Here is a 19018-nt window from a genome sequence, read left to right as displayed (position 1 = left end):
TTCAAGGCTTTTTTTCGGCCCGTTTTTGAGGCTTTTTTCAGGCTGTTTTTTCCAAAAAAAATTGGCCGGGGAAAAAAAAGCCCCAAAAATAGGCCAAAAAAAACAAAACTTGAAAACAGGCTTTAAAAAGACTCTGAAATGGGCCGAAAAAAAGGTTTGAAAACAGGCTGAAAAAAGAGTCAAAAACAGGCCAAAAAAAGAGACTCTGAAATCGGCCGAAAAAAGTTTCAAAAACAGGGGAAAAAAGGCCTGAAAGTGGGCTGAAAAAAGGCCCGAAAACAGGGTGTAGGGAGGCAAAAAAACCCCCAAAAAACACGGCTGAGTGGGTGCAGCTTTGGCAATATTCGGTATATAAGATGCACAGACGTTTTCACCCCCCTTTTGGGAGACAAAAAAGTGCATCTTCGAGTCCGAAAAATACAGTACGTGCCAGGCTCAATACCGTACGTGCCTCGGGACACCTGACCGAGCAGGACGTGGCCGTAGCTGGGTAGCCTCTGAGCTGAGCGCAGGCGGGCAGGGAGAAGAGGCCAAGGCCCTCCGTTCATTCCAATGCCAGTGGGGGCAAATGCTAAGTTCCAAAGGAAAACAGCCAAGCGGGGCACCAGTGCGACGCCCGCAGCCAGTTGGGAGGTTTGAAGAAGCGGCCGAAAGCCAACCCTGTTTTAGGGACGGCCACCCTCTGCCCTTTACGGCCTTCTAATCTTTGGGGTGGGCGCTGGGATTTTGAAGGGGGCCGCCAGGAGAAGCAGAAGCCCCCAGGGGCCAGGAGCCCTCCCCCCCCACTCCCTGGGGTGTGTGGGGGGGACTTATTCAGAGCAGCCTATGAGCCAAGACTCCCCACATAGGGCGGAGAGTGCCATGCACGGGCAAGTAAGGAGGGCGGTGCCACAAGGCTTTTGAGCTTCCGGTGGGAGGTCCAGGTCTCGCCCCAGGTAGTCCGACAATGAGAAAATGGGGGCGGCAGCTGAGCACGCTTGCTATCGGCTAGCTAACCCCCCCCCCTTTGCAAAAAAAGGAGGGGGCCACCGGCTGCGGCTCAAATGAAGGTCAGGCCAGGCGGTTGGGCAGACCCGTGGCCACCTCATTGAAAGGTCCACGGCTTCAGCCCATTCCCACAGTTGAGGAAAGGGGGGGACACCATGAGGGGTGAGCGCAGGGGTGGTATGATGTCGGCCACCTCCAATGCAAAACCCATTTCTGAGTTTTGAATATGTACCACAGAGGTCTTCAAACTTGGCCGCTTTGAGAATTCTGGGAGTTGAAGTCCACAAGTCTTAAAGTGGCCAAGTTTGAAGGCCCCTGATTGACCATTTCTAAGTTTGTGCTTCTGGTCACCCATGGGGAGGGGAGGAACCTCTTCTTAAAGGCTGGGGGGGGCATACTTGGGCAGTGAACTTGGCAAAGGGGGCGAGGGAGCTGCCCGCCAGGGTGGGAATCCTGTGCCAGGCTGGTAGCCCTGTGGCTTTTCCCACGCTCCCCCTTTCGGGGGGGGGGGGTTTCCTTTCCCAGCAGAGAGAAAAGCTGCGCTTTGAAGCTTCCTGGCTGGCTGCCCAGACTGCAGGGATATTTTGAGCCCCCCACCACCACCTTAGGAACAGTTTGGCAAGACTCTTTAAAAGTCCTCCCCGCCCGCCCCCGATGCCACACCTGGCCGTGCCCTCCTAGGCCTTTCCACCTTGCACCTACTCGAAGGACTAGAACACCCGCTGGAGGGAAAAGACACGGGTGGGGAGCTTCTTGTCCACCCCCCCAGCCCCCAATGGCTGCGGGCAGCATGCCTTTCACAAGCTCCACCAGGCTCCCGTTTCTGGTCCCACCACATTGAAGGGATTTTCAAGGTAAAGGACCCAGACGCGGTAAATGATACATGCACACACAGCTGTTCTGTTCCCTCTGGGGTCCTGCAGGAGCAACAGCCACACCCCCTCCCATGAGACGCCCTGAAAGGAAGCGCAGTGAGTGACTTAAGGCGGCTCTTATCCTCCCCCCCCCCCATACACTCAGATTTGAGTTGGAAGGGACCTTGTAGGTCATCTAGTCCAACCCCCCACCCACCCACCCAAGCAGGAGACCCTACACCATTTCTGACAGGTGGCAGTCCAGTTTCTTGAAAGCCTCCAGGGATGAAGCTCCCACAACTTCCGAAGGCCTCACGGTCAGGAAATGTCTCCTATTTCCAGGTTGAATCTCTCCTTTAGTTTCCATCCGTTATTCCTTGTCTGGTCTTCGGGTGCCTTGGAAAACAGCTTGACCCCCTCCTCTCAGTGGCAGCCCCCTCAAATATTGGAAGCTATCCTGTCTCCCCTGGTGGTCCTCTTCACTAGACTAGCCAGGCCTGGTTCCTGCAACCATGAGGCTCCTCCATATGCAGGGACGGGACCCCCCCCACACCCCACGTCCTTCCTATAGAGCAGGGGTCTCCACCCTTGTCGACTTTAAGCCTGGCGGACTTCAACTCCCAGAATCCCCCAGCCAGCAAAGCTGCCTCTACTACCAGGGTCTCCAACCGTGGCAACTTTTAAGCCTGGCAGACCAACTCTTAATTCCCAGAAAGAGGTTCTCCCTGCAAAGAAAAGCCAGGTGGAAAGGCACACACACACCCCACCCCCAAATCCCCTATCGGTGGCCTCCTTGAGGGGATCCCAACTCTCTCAGGTGACTCTAATCTCGGGGTCTTTCTAACTCTAATCCCAGAGAACTCTGGGAGTTGAAGTCCTCCAGGCTTAAAGTCGCCAAGGTTGGAGAGCCCTGGGGAATTCTGGGAGTTGAAGTCCTCCAGGTTTAAAGTTTGCAAGGTTGGAGACCCCTGGGGAATTCTGGGAGTTGAAGTCCTCCAGGCTTAAAGTCGCCAAGGTTGGAGACCCCTGGGGAATTCTGGGAATTGAAGTCCTCCAGGCTTAAAGTCCCCAAGGTTGGAGACCCCTGGGGAATTCTGGGAGTTGAAGTCCTCCAGGCTTAAAGTCCCCAAGGTTGGAGACCCCTGGGGAATTCTGGGAGTTGAAGTCCTCCAGGCTTAAAGTTGCCAAGGTTGGAGACCCCTCCCACCTACCAACCAACCAACCAACCAGCTTGGCAGCAGCCGAGCTCCGCCCGGGACGGCGCGAGACGAGACCCCGCCCCACGCCCAGCTGTGCTCGGCTCCCTCCGCCAGTGGGCGTGGCCACACCCGTTTGACGTCACGCCCACACCAAAAAAAAGAGAAAGAAAAAGAGGTTGGTTTCGGGCATGCGCGTTGGAAGGGAAGCGATCGTAGCCGGTGCCAGCTGGAGCAACACTTCTACGGCGCAGCGTCCGCGCAAAGCCGAACCCTGCAGGGCGGGATGATCGTCCGCCCGGGATCCGTCATCGACCCGGACTGGCACGGCACGGAAGAAGGCAGAGCTTACTCGGGCGCGCTCTTGCGCCGGACGCAACGTCGAACCTTCGGTGAGGTCGCTGGCTTGGAGCCCCGGGAGCTTTCCCCGGGGGGACGGGATCCGGGATCCGGGCGCACACACCGGGGTTTAGCGAGAGGGCGAGCCGGGTTCTTCTCAACGGGGGCTTTTCTCTCCTTCGACAGGACTGATCGAGAGACCCGTGCTGGCTCCGCACGCGGCTGCCGACGTAGCCGCTTACAAGGTCTTTGTCTCGGGCAAGAGCGGCGTGGGGAAAACCGCTTTGGTGGCCAAGCTGGCCGGTCAGGAGGTGCCCCTGGTGCATCACGAGACTACAGGTGAAGAAGCCCCGCTTCCTCCTCCTCCTCCTCCTCCTGACCCCAAGGCGAAGGAGGAACCTACCTGGAAACCCAAAAGCCGAGGCAGCTGTCCCAGGCTAAAGAATAGAATAGAGTAGAGTAGAAAATATGGAAAGGATGGAATAGGATGGGATGGGATGGGATACGATATGATAGATAAAAAATATAGAATAGAATATATATGAAAATAAATATTTAATAAAATAAGGTAAAGGTAAAGGTTCCCCTCGCACATATGTGCTAGTCGTTGCCGACTCTAGGGAGGGGTGCTCATCTCCGTTTCAAAGCTGAAGAGCCAGCGCTGTCCGAAGACGTCTCCGTGGTCATGTGGCCGGCATGACTCAACGCCAAAGGCGCACGGAACGCTCTTCCCTTCCCACCAAAGGTGGTCCCTATTTTTCTACTTGCATTTTTTACCTGCTTTCGAACTGCTAGGTTGGCAGAAGCTGGGACAAGTAACGGGAGCTCACCCCGTTACACAGCAGCACTAGGGATTAGAACCGCTGAGCTGCCGACCTTTTTTTAGAATAGAATAGAATAGAATAGAATAGAATTTTTTATTGGCCAAGTGTGATTGGACACACAAGGAATTTTGATCGACAAACTCAACATCCTAGCCCCTGAGCCACGCGTCCCTTACTCAACAATTTATTTTATTTTATTTTATTAAATTTTATTATTTATTTAATAAAATAGAATACATGAAAAGAATAGAATAGAATAGAATACATGAAAAGAATAGAATAGAACATATGGAATGGAATAGAATATAAGGATAGGATAGGATAGGATAGGATAGAAAATATGAAATAGAATATATATGAAAATAAATATTTAATAAAATAGAATATATGAAAAGAATAGAATAGAATATATGAAAAGAATAGAATAGAAATAGAATAGAGTAGAAAATATGGAACGGAATAGAATATAAGGATAGGATAGGATAGAAAATATGAAATAGAATATATATGAAAATAAATATTTAATAAAATAGAATATATGAAAAGAATAAAATAGAATAGAATATATGAAAAGAATAGAATAGAATAAAAAATATGAAAAGAATAGAACAGAAATAGAATAGAACAGAAATAGAATAGAATAGAATAGAATAGAATAGAATAGAATAGAATAGAATAGAGAAGAGGAGAAGATATGGAAAGAATAGAATAGATATAGAATAGAATGGAAAATATGGAAAGAATAGAATAGAATAGAATAGAATAGAATAGAATAGAATAGAATAGAATAGAATAGAATAGAATAGAATAGAATAGAACAGAATAGAACAGAATTCTTTATTGGCCAAGTGTGATTGGACACACAAGGGATTTGTCTTTGGTGCATAAGCTCTCTGTGTAGATAAAAAGAAAAGATACCTTCATCAAGGTACAACACAACACTTAATGATAGTCATAGGATACAAATAAGCAATCAAATCATTCTAGGAAACAATCTATAAATCATAAGGATATGGCAACAAGTTACAGTCATACAGTCGTAAGTGGAAGGAGATGGGTGATAGGAATGATGAGAAGATTAATAGTAATAGTAATGCAGACTTAGTGAATAGCTTGACAGTGTTGAGGGAATTATTTGTTTAGCAGAGTCAAGGCGTTCGGGGGGGGGGGAAACTGTCCTTGTGTCTAGTTGTTCTGGTGTGCAGTGCTCTATAGCGTCGTTTTGAGGGTAGGAGTTGAAACAGTTTATGTCCAGGATGCGAGGGGTCTGTAAATATTTTCCCAGCCCTCTTTTTGACTTGTGCAGTATACAGGTCCTCAATGGAAGGCAAGTTGGTAGCAATTATTTTTTCTGCAGTTCTAATTATCCTCTGAAGTCTGTGTTTTTCTTGTTGGGTTGCAGAACCAAACCAGACAGTTATAGAGGTGCAAATGACAGACTCAATAATTCCTCTGTAGAACTGGATCAGCAGCTCCTTGGGCAGTTTGAGCTTCCTGAGTTGGCGCAGAAAGAACATTCTTTGTTATGCTTTTTTGATGACGTTTTTGACGTTAGCTGTCCATTTTAGATCTTGTGATATGATAGAACCTAGAAATTGAGATACGGTAGAACCTAGAAATTGAGATATGGTAGAACCTAGAAATTGAGATACGGTAGAACCTAGAAAGAGCAAGGACAGAAGAACCCTCCACCAACTGGAGAGATGGTGGGGATTCTTCCTTCCGCGAGGCAGCCGCAAGACCCTCTCCTGAGGCAGGGGGGCGTCCCTGGGAGTCGCCTCCCCAAATGACTCCAGCTGAAGCGGGTCTTTCTTTCCCAGGGATCCAGACCAGCCTCGTCTACTGGCCAGCAAAACTGCGAGAGAGCGGCAGGGTGCTCTTCTTCAGGTTCTCCTTCTGGGACTGCGGCGAAGCCGTGCTGAGAAAGTTTGACCATGTTTTACCCGTGAGAATCAGTCCTGGGGAGGGGAGGGTGGGGGAAATGACGATGTCGCCTTTGGAGACCCCCTGTTTCCATTCGGAGTTGGGAAATGCCCTCTTGACTTTTTGTTGTGTCTGCGCCCCTCCCCGAGCTGGGCCCCCTGCCAGAAAGTGACTTGAAAAGTGAGGGGGAAGGGCCATCAGTACTTACCTCGGGAGCACCGGCTTCCCTGGCTCAGCTCCAGGAGCCAGAGGCAGGCCAGGTGGAGGGGATAACAAGGCCTCTGTCCCCTGACTCTTCCCCCCCCCCAGGCCATGCCTCCAGATCCAGCTGATGGCAATCAGGCCTGGCTGGGCCCTAGGTTTCGTAGGCAGGAGAGGCGGGAACAACAGAAGCAGGGGTGGGGCAGGCCTAGGAAGTGCTGAGTCATGGAGCCACACCCCACAGGATATAAAACCAGCGAGAGCTGCTATGCCTCTTCATAGCAGGCAAATCAACCGCTTAACTAAGAGCTGAAGTACTGTTTGTTCTTGGGTGACTTATCGGCCTCAAGGGAGATAACAGAGACACTTGGCAGACGCTCGCTAGTTTGCTGCCAGAGCCGATAGTGCTGGCTAATTAAGCCATCGCTCGGACGGAGGCGAGGGGGGACAGAACACTTTTCCTCCGTTCCCCGCAGGCCTGCAGAGAGAAAGCGGACGCCGTCCTCTTCTTGTTCTCCTTCACGGATCGCGCGTCCTTTCTCGACCTCCCTCACCAAATCTCTCGTGTGACGGATGGAGCCGGGGATGTGGTCCGAATGGTTGTGGGCACCAAGTATCCTTTGAAAGGGCTTCTCACCAGACTTGAACGGGCCCTCGGGTGGTGGGGAGGGGGCAGCCTGCCTCTTTCTAAGATGTTTTTTTCCCAATAACCGTCTTTTTCTTCCTGCAGCCTGTCCTTGATAAAAGAAATAACATAAATAGCCCTTCAAAACCCACTAGATTAAAATACAACGATTGCAAGGTTTAAGAAGGGTCTGCAACCTTAAATACTCAAAGAGCCATTTCGACCACGGGTGAAATGCTCTTGGTTTTGGACCGGATCGCCCGATCCGTTAGCGATGGGGGCAGGTGGTTCGGAGAACCGATAGCAAAAATCCCCCCCCTCATATGCCCAGCTGAGCTGCGCGATCATCAGAGGTTTTTTGTTTTTTTTTACTTTGAAAAGCATTTTTTCTTCGGCCGAAAAAAATGCTTTTAAAAGTAAAAAAAAAGCCTCTGATGATCGTGCGGCTCAGCTGGGATCGTCAGAGCCGTTTAAAAGCATTTTTTCCACAACCTCTTTGTCCTAAGAAGTTGTAGAAAAAATGCTTTTAAAAGGCTCCTCTGACGATCCCAGCTGAGCTGCCTGATCGTCAGAGGCTTTTCTTTTCTTTTAAAAGCATTTTTTTACAACCTCTTCGGCCTAAGAGGTTGTAGGAAAAAATGCTTTTAAAGGTAAAAAAAAAAAAGTTGGCCAAACCAGTCCCACCCAGTCACATTACCCCACCACCACCAAGCCACGCCCACAGAACCAGTAGTAACAAATTTTACATTTCACCACTGATTTGGACCCGTTTCCCACAGAAAAAACAAAACGAAACTCCGGGAGCCACAAAACCTGACTGGGCGTGGTCAACTCCACATCACTCACTCCCACCCAGTCACAAGACCCCCTAGTCATGTCTACCCAGCCAGTCATTAGGGCAGAGAACTGGTTGTTAAAAACACCTGGAACCACAAAACTTTTTTCTCTTTCTCCCTCTCTCTCTCTCTCTCTGTCTCTCCCCCTCTTCCTCTCTATCTCCCCTCTCTCTCTGTATCTATGCCTCTCTCCCCCACACTCTCTCTGTATCTCTCGGATTTCCAAGGCAAGGCGAGGAGTGACTGGGAGGGGAGGGCGAGAAGTGGGGCCAGCCAGTGATGGGACAGGGAGCCACAGCAGAGGGCCCAAAGAGCCACATGCAGCTCTGGAGCCACAGGTTGCCGACACCTGCCGTAGCCTATTCCGGAGTGGAAGAATTGGCTCAGGCCGAGTATGGTTCGGACGGGGCCCTTCTTTGCGCTCGGCGATTCAGCTTCCTTGACCAACTGTCTCCAGGTTTGACCAGTTTGCCCACACGGATGTGACGGAATCGGACATGGCGGCTTTCTCCCACACCTGGGGTTTGCCGATTTTGCGGACAAAGAGCGTCGCCGAGCGGCACTCGGACGGATACGCTGGCCTAGCTGAGGTGGCCCGTCTCTTGAACAGGCTCGCCGAACATCTATGGAGGCAGGACCAGGTCGCAGCTGGCCTAGTCCCTGGAGGGGAGAGCCCTGTGGTCCCAGAAGGCCTGGCTCCATAAAATCCTAATTCTGCTGCATGGGTTTCCTTTCAGCAGAACTGCTTAATGGCTCTTAATGGCCTTTAAACCCCAATTTTTTTAAATCTGCTGACAGGGAAGCCCCTCGGGCCAAATTCTGGGTTCCCTCGGTGGTAAAAGTGCATTATAGCCGAGGTGGTGCAGTGGTTAGAGTGCAGTACTGCAGGCTACTTCAGCTGACTGCTAGCTGCAGTTCGGCAGTTCGAATCTCACCAGGCTCAAGGTTGACTCGGCCTTCCATTCTTCCGAGGTGAATAAAATGAGGACCCAGATTGTTGGGGGCGAAAGGCTGACTCTGAAAACTGCTTAGAGAGGGCTGGGAAGCAGTATATAAATCTAAGTGCTATTGCTATTTTCCCTCCCTCCCTCCCTCCCTCCTTCCTTCCTTCCCTCCTCCCTCCCTCCCTCCCTCCTTCCTTCCTTCCTTCCTTCCTTCCTTCCTTCCTTCCCTCCCTCCCTCCTTCCTTCCTTCCCTCCCTCCTTCCTTCCTTCCTTCCTTCCCTCCCCCCCTCCCTCCCTCCCTCCCTCCTTCCTTCCTTCCCTCCTCCCTCCCTCCCTCCCTCCCTCCCAGTGGTTAGAATGCAGTATCGCAGGCTAACTACCCACTGCAAGGAGTTTTGTTTTTTTTTTATTGCTTTTTTCCAACAAACAAAAAAGAAAATGCATTATTGCACCCTTGTGCTATACATAAAAAAAAGGAAGATTTGGGTCTTCGGATATGTCCTCATGATTGCCAAAATCCACGTTCTCGAGGTACAGGTACCGAAGCATCCAATTTTCCAAGCACATAGTCCACGAATGGTTTCCAAGTCTTCCAGAAAATATCTTCTTTATACACACCACTTCTAATTTTAATATCACATGTCATTTTATCATTTAAGGCTAATTTCCACATTTCAGAATTCCACTCTTCTATTCTAAAAATCACATCTAATTTCCAATATCTAGCTATTATAATTCTGCCTATTATAATCATAATTCTAATCAATTCTTTTTCATATTTTGTTAATTCTATTTCCTTAATTACCAACAATAATATAGTTTCCACTCTCAATATTATTACTTTCCCCATCATTTCAAATATCATTTTCTCCAAATTGGCCGATTAAAAACAATATAAAACGTAATGAAGTGATTAAAGAGGAAAATATAGAAATTATTAGAGATTGGATAAAAGTTATTGAAAATGAAAGGAGGAACAAAGAAATTACTGAAAAATTAGGGTTAAGTTGGTTTGAAAAAATACAGATAGGAAAATGGACAAAAAAATTAAGGGAAAACTATTTGATAAATAGATGTGAAACTGAATTTGAATATTTAGTATCTCGGATTATGAAAGATGAAATTGGGCTAAAGGGACTCATTAGTAGGGTTTATAAGATTATAAACTGATGAAAAATTACGAAGAGTGATGAGGACAAATTGGGAAAAAGATCTTAATATTGAAATACCAGAGTCAGATTGGAATGTGAATTGGAATAGTAGAATTATGAGAACTTTATCTATAAGGATTAAAGAGCATAATTATAAAGTTGTTTGGAAATGGTATTTGACTCCAATAAGATTGTCATAAATGGATAAAAAAATTAATAAAAAATGTTGGAGATGTGAGATGGAATTGGGGACTTATGAACATATGTGGTATAAATGTGATAAGGTTAAAAAGTTTTGGCCCACTGCAAGGAGTTCAATCCTGACCGACTGAAGGTTGACTCAGCCTTCCATCCTTCTGAGGGGTAAAATGAGGACCCAGATTGTTGGGGGACAAGAGGCTGACTTTGTAAACCGCTTAGAGAGGGCTGTAAAGCACTGAAGCGGTATATAAATCTAAGTGCTATTGCTATCTTCCTTCCTTCCTTCCCTTCACAGTGGTTAGAATGCAGTATTGCAGGCTAACTCTACCCACTGCAAGGAGTTCAATCCTGTCCGGCTCAAAGTTGACTCATCCTTCTGTCCTGCCGAGGTGGGTAAAACGAGGACCCAGATTGTTGGGGGCAAGAGGCCGACTCTGTAAACCACTGAGAGCGGGCTGTAAAAGCACTACGAAGCGGTATATAAGTCTAAGTGCTATCGCTATGAAGGAAGCAGACGGGACAGAAGGCACCCTGGCAGAATAAGGCCTCCATGGATCCAACTTGTGAGGTTCCCCAGAGTTATTTGCAGGCTCGTGCCAGATTCTCTTGCCGGGCAACCGCAGAATTGGATCTCACCTGCTTGGAAACATGGGTGGCTTCTCAGCCCTGAATTTTCTTGAGATGCCCCAAGAAAAAAACCCCACCTCTTCCCTCGGGTCCTCCTAAGCAACTCAACATTCAACGCAGGTTTTTTTTGTTGTCCACGTTTGACCCGTTTATTTATTTTTTTCCCCCCACTTGCCTTCATGCAAGCGAGTTAATAAACGTTTTGAATTTTGACGTCGTACATGTCTCCCTAAATGTGCATATAAAGGTAGTCCTCAACTTACAACCGTTCGCTTCGTGACCGTTTGTTAAGGGTAATCTGTGCACAACAAACAAGGTCGTCTTTCAGTTCGGCAAAACACAGTTCAATACACAACAGTCAGTAAATATTGAGGAATCAGTAACTAGCCAGGATCAAGCAACGATCATAAAGCTCAAATATACAGTTGCAGCATGTCATCAGGTTACAATGCTGTAGCATCCCTGTAGATTCCCCACAAGCCATAATTTAGGAGTCCTTTTATAGATTGGCTACAGAGCTCAACCAATCAGGATGCTTGCAACGATGCAGCACAGCCTTAAAGCAATATCATGCCTTTCTACAAAATACATAGTTAGTTTATATATTGCCTGGCCAACTAGTTAGGCAAATAACAATTTCCTAACACCGTTCAAAGCCACGGCACTGAAAAACAGCGGCTTGTGACTGTTGGTCACACTTAACCACCGTTGCAGCATCTAAATTCAGCTGTTTGGCATCTGATTCATATTTACGACCATTGCGGTATCCTGGAGTCCCCTTTTGCGACGAGCGAAGTCAAGGAGGAAGCCAGATTGCACTTAACAACGGGGGTTGCTAACTTCACAGTGGCCGTGATCCGTTTTACAAATGTAGCAAGAAATATCGTAAAAAATGGAGCGAAACTCACTTAGCCGGTGTTTCACTTAGCGACATAAATTGGGGGCTCCGTTGTGGCCGTAAGTCGAGGAATGCCTGTAAAGGAACCGTATACAGCCATGATGGCTAGGTTTTTTGTTGTCATGTGCCAAAAGCGTGGGTAGCGTGGGTGGGGGGTCATGCGCACGCGTGCCCACACCCGTAATGCAATGCCCCCCACGTCCTTCCCCCCCGTGCATGCGTGCATGGCCTCCACACGCTCCCCCATTCCCCACACATATGCGTGCTCCCCCTGCCCCCACCCCACGCTGTGCGTGCGGCCCCTCATGGCCCGTTTTGGGCCTGGCAAGGCTCCCTAAAGCTGCCTGGGACCAAAAACGGGTTGCAGGGGGGAAGCGCTGCACCTCCCAGCAGCCCGTTTTGGCATGGGGGGTGCAATGCTCCCCCACGCTCCCCCCCTGCATGTGTGTGAGAGCCCCTCCCGCCCCATGCATGTGCGCGAGACCCCGGTACATGTGTGTGCATCTCCCACATGTGCCCCACTCCCGCACCAGAGACCCCAAAATCAGCTGGCTAGCAGGAGGTGTGCATGCAGCCACAGTGGAGCTGAGCTGGGCAACAGCTCGCATACCCATAGAGAGGGCTCTGCGTGCCACAGGTTCGCCATGACCATCATTAAGCGTTGTAAGTGTTGTACCTTGATGGAGGTATCTTTTTTTTTATGTACACTGAGAGCCTATGCACAAGGCAAATTCCTTGTGTGTCCAATCACACTTGGCCAATAAAAAATTCTATTCTATTCTATTCTATTCTATTCTATTCTATTCTATTCTATTCTATTCTATTCTATTCTTTCCATATTTTCTATTCTGTTCTGTTCTGTTCTGTTCTGTTCTTAGAATTCTTGATGAAGGTATCTTTTCTTTTATGTACACTGAGAGCATATGCACCAAGACAAATTCCTTATGTGTCCAATCACACTTGGCCAATAGAGAATTCTATTCTATTCTATTCTATTTTCTTTTATGTACACTGAGAGCGTATGCACCAAGACAAATTCCTTGTGTGTCCAATCACACACATTGGCCAATAGAGAATTCTATTCTATTCTATTCTATTCTATTCTATTCTATTCTATTCTATTCTATTCTATTCTATTCTATTCTATTCTATTCTATTCTATTTTCTTTTATGTACACTGAGAGCATATGCACCAAGACAAATTCCTTGTGTGTCCAATCACACTTGGCCATTAAAATTCTATTCTTTTCTATTCTATCTCGGATATATAGTCTTCCTCTTCAATAGGCCTGATTATATTTGCATTCGGTTGTGGCAGGCTCATGTTAATATTGGGGTTCCTGCTGACTTTTCGTCCCTTCATTCTGCTTCTTACTGACAACTTCTCAGCGCAGGCTCAACTAAGAAAGAAAGGGGAATAAATTTGTAAGAAAAAATAATAAGTGATTGCTAAGCCTCGGTGGCGCAGTGGTACTGCAGGCTACTTCTGTTGCATCCTTACAAGCAGCCCCCCTTAAGTGCCCTCATTTTGAAGCTCTTTGGCAAACCCGAGGGGTGTGGCACATTTATGCTGCGGGGAAGTCACAGCTGTGAAAAGAGAGCAAAATTGCTGGGGGGTGGGGGGGAGACCTGTTTTCACTGCCTACAAAGTCGGTCACCCCAATGAAAGGCTGGGCAGATGCGGTGCGAAGGGGTGTCTTGTCTGCCTCCCTCAAGTCAGAACTGGACACCTGCCTCCAATAAAGGTTTCCTTTGAAGACAAAAACTACGGAGGATTGTGGCGAAACGGTTGCCCAGTTTGAATCGTTTGGCAGACGGTTTATTGCAAGTCAGTTGGCGAGGACATCCTGAGTGTTGTGGCCCGCCAGCAGCCAGCAGATCTGGCAGCAGATTCAGACAGTGAGCAGGTTGGGGAGGAACATGGGCCAGTCCTGGAGTCTGGAGAAGGCTCTAATGAGGGCTCTGCGTCAGAGGCAGAGAGGGGGCCAGGGCCATCTGATAGTTATCTGCAGGCAGCCTGCTGACTTCTTTCCCTTCCTTATCCACTCCCTCCCTTCCTTAATCCAGCTCTTCTGAGAGCTTTCACAAACCTCTCTTGCTCCTCAATTTCATTTTTTAATTTAATTTTATTTATTTTATTTGTCACAACAATATATATAAGCATCACACAAAAAGATTATATAGTATATAAACATATATGAGGAAATATTAGGAGGTATAAGCGTATATAAAAGAAAAACAATAGGACAGGAACGGTAGGCACGTTTGTGCTCTTATGCATGCCCCTTATGGTCCTCTTAGGAATGGGGTGAGGTCAATAGTAGAAAATTTTTGGTTAAAGCTTTGGGATTATGGGAAGAGACCACAGAGTCAGGTTAAGTGTTCCAAGCACTGATGATTCTGTTACGGAAGTCATATTTTCTGCAATCTAGATTAAAGCGGTTGACATTAAGTTTAAATCTATTGGTTGCTCTTGTATTATTGCATTTGAAGCTGAAGTAGTCTTTAACAGGAAGGACATTACAATAGATGATTCTGTGAGTTAAACTTAGGTCTTGTCGAAGGCGACGGAGTTAATGTCTTGTGGAAGCTGAGCCTGGCGCAATGCCATTCGGTTATGGGCAGCGATTCGTAGGGCAGCTGAATGCGGAGTCTCTTGGCGACTTACAACTCCGCCGACTTTGACATGACCTGTGTTTAACACACAAAACCATCTATTGCAATATCCTTCCTATAAAAGACTACTTCAGCTTCAATCGCAATATTACAAGAGCAAAAAATAGATTCAAGCTAAATGTCAACCGCTTCAAACTCGATTGCAGAAAATATGACTTCTGCAACAGAGTTGTTAATGCCTGGAACTCATTACCTGACCCCATAGTCTCTACTCAAAATCCCAAAATCTTCAACTAAAAACTGTCTACTATTGACCTCACCCCATTCCTAAGAGGACTATAAGGGGCATGCATAAGAGCACAAAAGTGCCTACCTTTCCTGTCCTATTGTTATATATATATTTCTTTCTTCAAGATATGCTGTTTTATCTATAGCATTTGTTTGTATATACTGTTGTGACAAAAAGAAATAAAATAAATAAAATAAAATAAAACAGGGTCGCGGAGAGGCGCTTCGAGCAAAGTTTCTGAGCATCACGTACTTTTTTTGAATTTAAATTCCCCCACCACAGGGGTGAGATCCAGCAGGTTCTGACAGGTTCTGGAGAACCGGTAGCAGAAATTTTGAGTAGTTCGGAGAACTGGCAAATACCACCTCTGGCTGGCCCCATAGTGGGGGTGGGAATGGAGATTTTGCAATAACCTTCCCCTGCCGCGCCCACCAAGCCATGCCCACAGAACCAGTAGTAAAAAAAATTGGATTTTACCACTGCCCTACCCTCGCCCCTGCAGAGGAAAAGTCTAAAGGGAAGTAAAAAAGATGTGGAGACTCTAGAAAGAGTGCAGAGAAGAGCAACCAGGATAATTAGAGGACTGGAGGCTAAAACATATAAAGAACACTTGTTAGAATTGGGGATTGTCCACTTTAATGAAAAGAAGGATGATTGATGGTATGATAGCAGTGTTCTGATATCTCAGGGGCTGCCCCAAAGAAGAGGGAGTCAAGCTATTCTCCAAAGCACCCGAAGGTAGAACAAGAAGCAATGGGTGGAAACTAATCAAGGAGAGAAGCAACTTAGAACTAAGGAGAAATTTCCCGACAGTGAGAACAATTAACCAGTGGAACAACTTGCCTCCAGAAGTTGCGAATGCTCCAACACCGGAAGTTTTTAAGAAGAGGTTGGATAACCCTTTGTCTGAAGTGGTGTAGGATTTTCTGCCTAAGGAGAGGGTTGGACTAGAAGACCTCCAAGGTCCCTTTCAATTGTTATTCTATTTCTATTTCTATTATTTCTATTCCTATTCCTATTCCATTCCATTCCTTTCATACTATTCTATTTCTTATTCTGTATTTTATTCTATTCTTATTCTTATTCCCATTCCATTCATATTATTCTATTTCTTATTCTATTCCTATTCCATTCCATTCCATTCATTCTATTTCTTATTCTTTATCTTATTCTATTCCCATTCCATTCCATTCATTCTATTCTATTTCTTATTCTATTTCTTATTCTATTCCTATTCCTATTCCTATTCCAATTCCATTCCATTCTATTCCATTCCATTCTTTCTATTCTATTTCTTATTCTTTATCTTATTCTATTCCTATTCCAATTCCATTCCATTCCATTCATTCTATTCTATTTCTTATTCTATTTCTTATTCTATTCCTATTCCTATTCCAATTCCATTCCATTCCATTCCATTCCATTCATTCTATTCTATTTCTTATTCTTTATCTTATTCTATTCCTATTCCCATTCCATTCCATTCATATTATTCTATTTCTTATTCTATTCCTATTCCTATTCCATTCCATTCATATTATTCTATTTCTTATTCTATTCCTATTCCAATTCCATTCCATTCCATTCCATTCTATTCCATTCCATTCTTTCTATTCTATTTCTTATTCTTTATCTTATTCTATTCCTATTCCAATTCCATTCCATTCCATTCATTCTATTCTATTCTATTCTATTCCTATTCTATTCTATTCCAATTCCATTCCATTCTATTCCATTCCATTCTTTCTATTCTATTTCTTATTCTTTATCTTATTCTATTCCTATTCCATTCCATTCCATTCCATTCATTCTATTCTATTTCTTATTCTCTTTCTTATTCTATTCCTATTCCTATTCCAATTCCATTCCATTCCATTCCATTCCATTCATTCTATTCTATTTCTTATTCTTTATCTTATTCTATTCCTATTCCCATTCCATTCCATTCATATTATTCTATTTCTTATTCTATTCCTATTCCCATTCCATTCCATTCATATTATTCTATTTCTTATTCTATTCCTATTCCTATTCTATTCTATTCCTATTCATTCCATTCTATTCTATTCCATTCCATTCTTTCTATTCTATTTCTTATTCTTTATCTTATTCTATTCCTATTCTATTCTATTCCTATTCATTCCATTCCATTCATTCTATTCTATTTCTTTTTCTTTATCTTGTTCTATTCCTATTCCAATTCCATTCCATTCCATTCATCCTATTCTATTTCTTATTCTATTCCTATTCCATGTCGTCATTTGGCTGAAAAGGTGAGAATCCGGGCCTTGGTTTTCAAGCCCTCCCTCATCTTTATCACCCCCACAATCTTATTTACATCGAAAGGGGATTGCATTTTTGCTCAGAGCGGAAGGGCATTCTGTCTCCTGGGCACAGACACTGGCTGGCCAATTTCTTTGTGATGGCTTCTGGCCTGCTGCTGCTGCTGCGCAGCCCCTCCTCCTCCTCCTCCTCCTCCTCCTCCTCCTCCAAGCCCCGCAGAGACCCAGCCTGGGAAAGCAAAGCTGGAAAGCAGCAGTAGCACTAGCCGATTTCCATAGCTACGCAGGAGGCAGCAAGGGGACCTGCCTTTCACAGGACGGAGGGAGGGAGCTTCACAGCTGCCCCCCTTTGCCAAGCAAGGCAACTGTTGTTCGTGGCCGCTCGGACAACAACAACAACAACACCACCGCTTCGCCTCCAGCAGAAGATGCTGCACAGGCATCTCCACGGCAGGTTCCAGGACCAGGGATGAGCTGAGAAGCAGGGTGGGAGCCCCCCTCCCTTCTCCACAACAGCATCTTCCCTGGCTGGGCTCCTCTCCTGGCCTCCCCCACGCTCATGGCCAAGAGCTGACGGGAAGAAGAGAGCAGGTCCCGGAATTTCCTTCCGCTGCCAGACACCATGATCCGCAAGAAAGCCTCGGTTCTGAGTCCGCCCGATGCCAGCCTCCTGATCAGCGGTGCCAAGGGCTCCTCCGGGGGCCACTTCGGCGGTGCCGGGGCCATCCGGAACGGGGCCTCCACGGAAGCTTCGTAAGTACATGGGTAGAGCGAATTTAGATATATTGTTGTGATCAATGTTTAAAAAATGATCTGGCTGTGGGATCTGGCCGGGATGGAGTACGTGGCGAAAGCACTCTGCACGCTCGGTGTTCAAACTCTAGTACCTACGGGAGAACAGGGGCCGATTCCATCCCCCAGCAGCGCCTTAAAGCTTTATAAGCTGGCAATCTGTCGTCATGCAAATAAAATAAAAAAAACCAGAAAGTTAAGATGGCAAGAGTTGTAAGGTTCCATCAGGGCAGGAAGCCGGCTGTTTCCATATAGGACTCCAATGAATTCGGGACCCTGACATTATCGAGGTGTCGGCCTGCGTGGATTTCACGTCGAGGAAAAGGAGAGGAATGTTGCTTCTGCTCTAGAGAACTTATTAAATTGATTGATATTCCAAGCAGAATTTCACAAGCGTTCGAACTTTGATGTAGAATCAGCACGGCAAGTACCGACTCCTTTTGAAATTTGAAACCTTTCTTTGTCTTTGATTAATTGACTTTTAAAATGGCGTCTAAAAGTGAAAGTAAAATTTTTTAGTACGATGAAGCAGCGTTACTTGTGGATTGTTACAAACGGAGTTTTTTTTATACTGAAAGGAGGGAAGGAGAGTTATTAAGTTTGAATTCCTGATTCTTTTGAAGACAGAATGGCAGCTAAACCTTTAAAGCCTTCTGGAAGAAGGGGATCTGAACCAAGTCTTGAGGAAATATTGAAAGAACAATTAAAACTTTCTGAAGATAGGCAAAAAGAGATGATGGAGAATTTTAATGCAAAAATAAGAGAAGATATTCTTATGGCAGTTCAAGGACTGAGTAAAAAAATTGAAGGATTGGAAGTGGAAATGCAACAGATCTCTCAGTCAAATAAGTATTTAGAAGATGAAATGAAAGGTGTTCAGAAAAAAGTGGATCAAAATGAAGATCAGGTTGTGATATTACAATATAAACTTATGGAAGGAGCTCTTAGAATTCGTGGTATGCGAGAAGAGCGTGGAGAAGACTTAAGAAAAATTATATCAGAAGCATTGGCTGAATTTATTGAAGCGGACCCCCAAGAGGTAGCTTACCAAATTGATAAAATATATAGAGTTAATTCTTGGATTGCAAGACAGAGAAAGCTTCCTCGGAACATTGTGGTTTATTTTGTGAAAAGGACTATGAGAAATCAAATTCTGCAAGTTTCATATCAGACAACTTTAAAAATTGGAGAACAGGAGTTGAAGGTGTTGAAAGAGATTCCTTCAAAGATGTTAAGAGACAGGAAGCAATTTGCTTTTTTTACACAAGAACTTAAAAAACATCAGATTCAATTCAGATGGGAGGTGCCAGTTGGACTGACACTATTCTATCAAGGAAGGAGATATAGAATTGACACGGTTTTAAAGGCAAAGGATTTTCTTTCTACAGTTTTGAAAGTCGAAATAGAAGTGATAGAAAAACTTCAAGAGACTC

At 45.8% G+C, this 19018-nt stretch overlaps 1 protein-coding gene across 1 annotated transcript; it reads left to right on the top strand.

Annotated features, from left to right (window-relative positions):
* Window positions 1-3061: 3061 nt before the first annotated feature.
* On the top strand, window positions 3062-8963 carry CPLANE2 (ciliogenesis and planar polarity effector complex subunit 2). The gene is made up of 5 exons (XM_058161423.1): window positions 3062-3429; window positions 3563-3715; window positions 6021-6145; window positions 6801-6937; window positions 8243-8963. The coding sequence occupies exons 1-5, from the start codon at window positions 3324-3326 to the stop codon at window positions 8487-8489; spliced, it is 768 nt and encodes a 255-aa protein (XP_058017406.1). The 5' UTR covers window positions 3062-3323; the 3' UTR covers window positions 8490-8963.
* The last annotated feature ends 10055 nt before the right edge of the window (window positions 8964-19018 follow it).

Source organism: Ahaetulla prasina, chromosome 18, assembly GCF_028640845.1.
Source record: "Ahaetulla prasina isolate Xishuangbanna chromosome 18, ASM2864084v1, whole genome shotgun sequence".
Lineage (NCBI taxonomy): Eukaryota > Metazoa > Chordata > Lepidosauria > Squamata > Colubridae > Ahaetulla > Ahaetulla prasina.
This window is presented reverse-complemented; position numbering and strand designations above follow the sequence as displayed.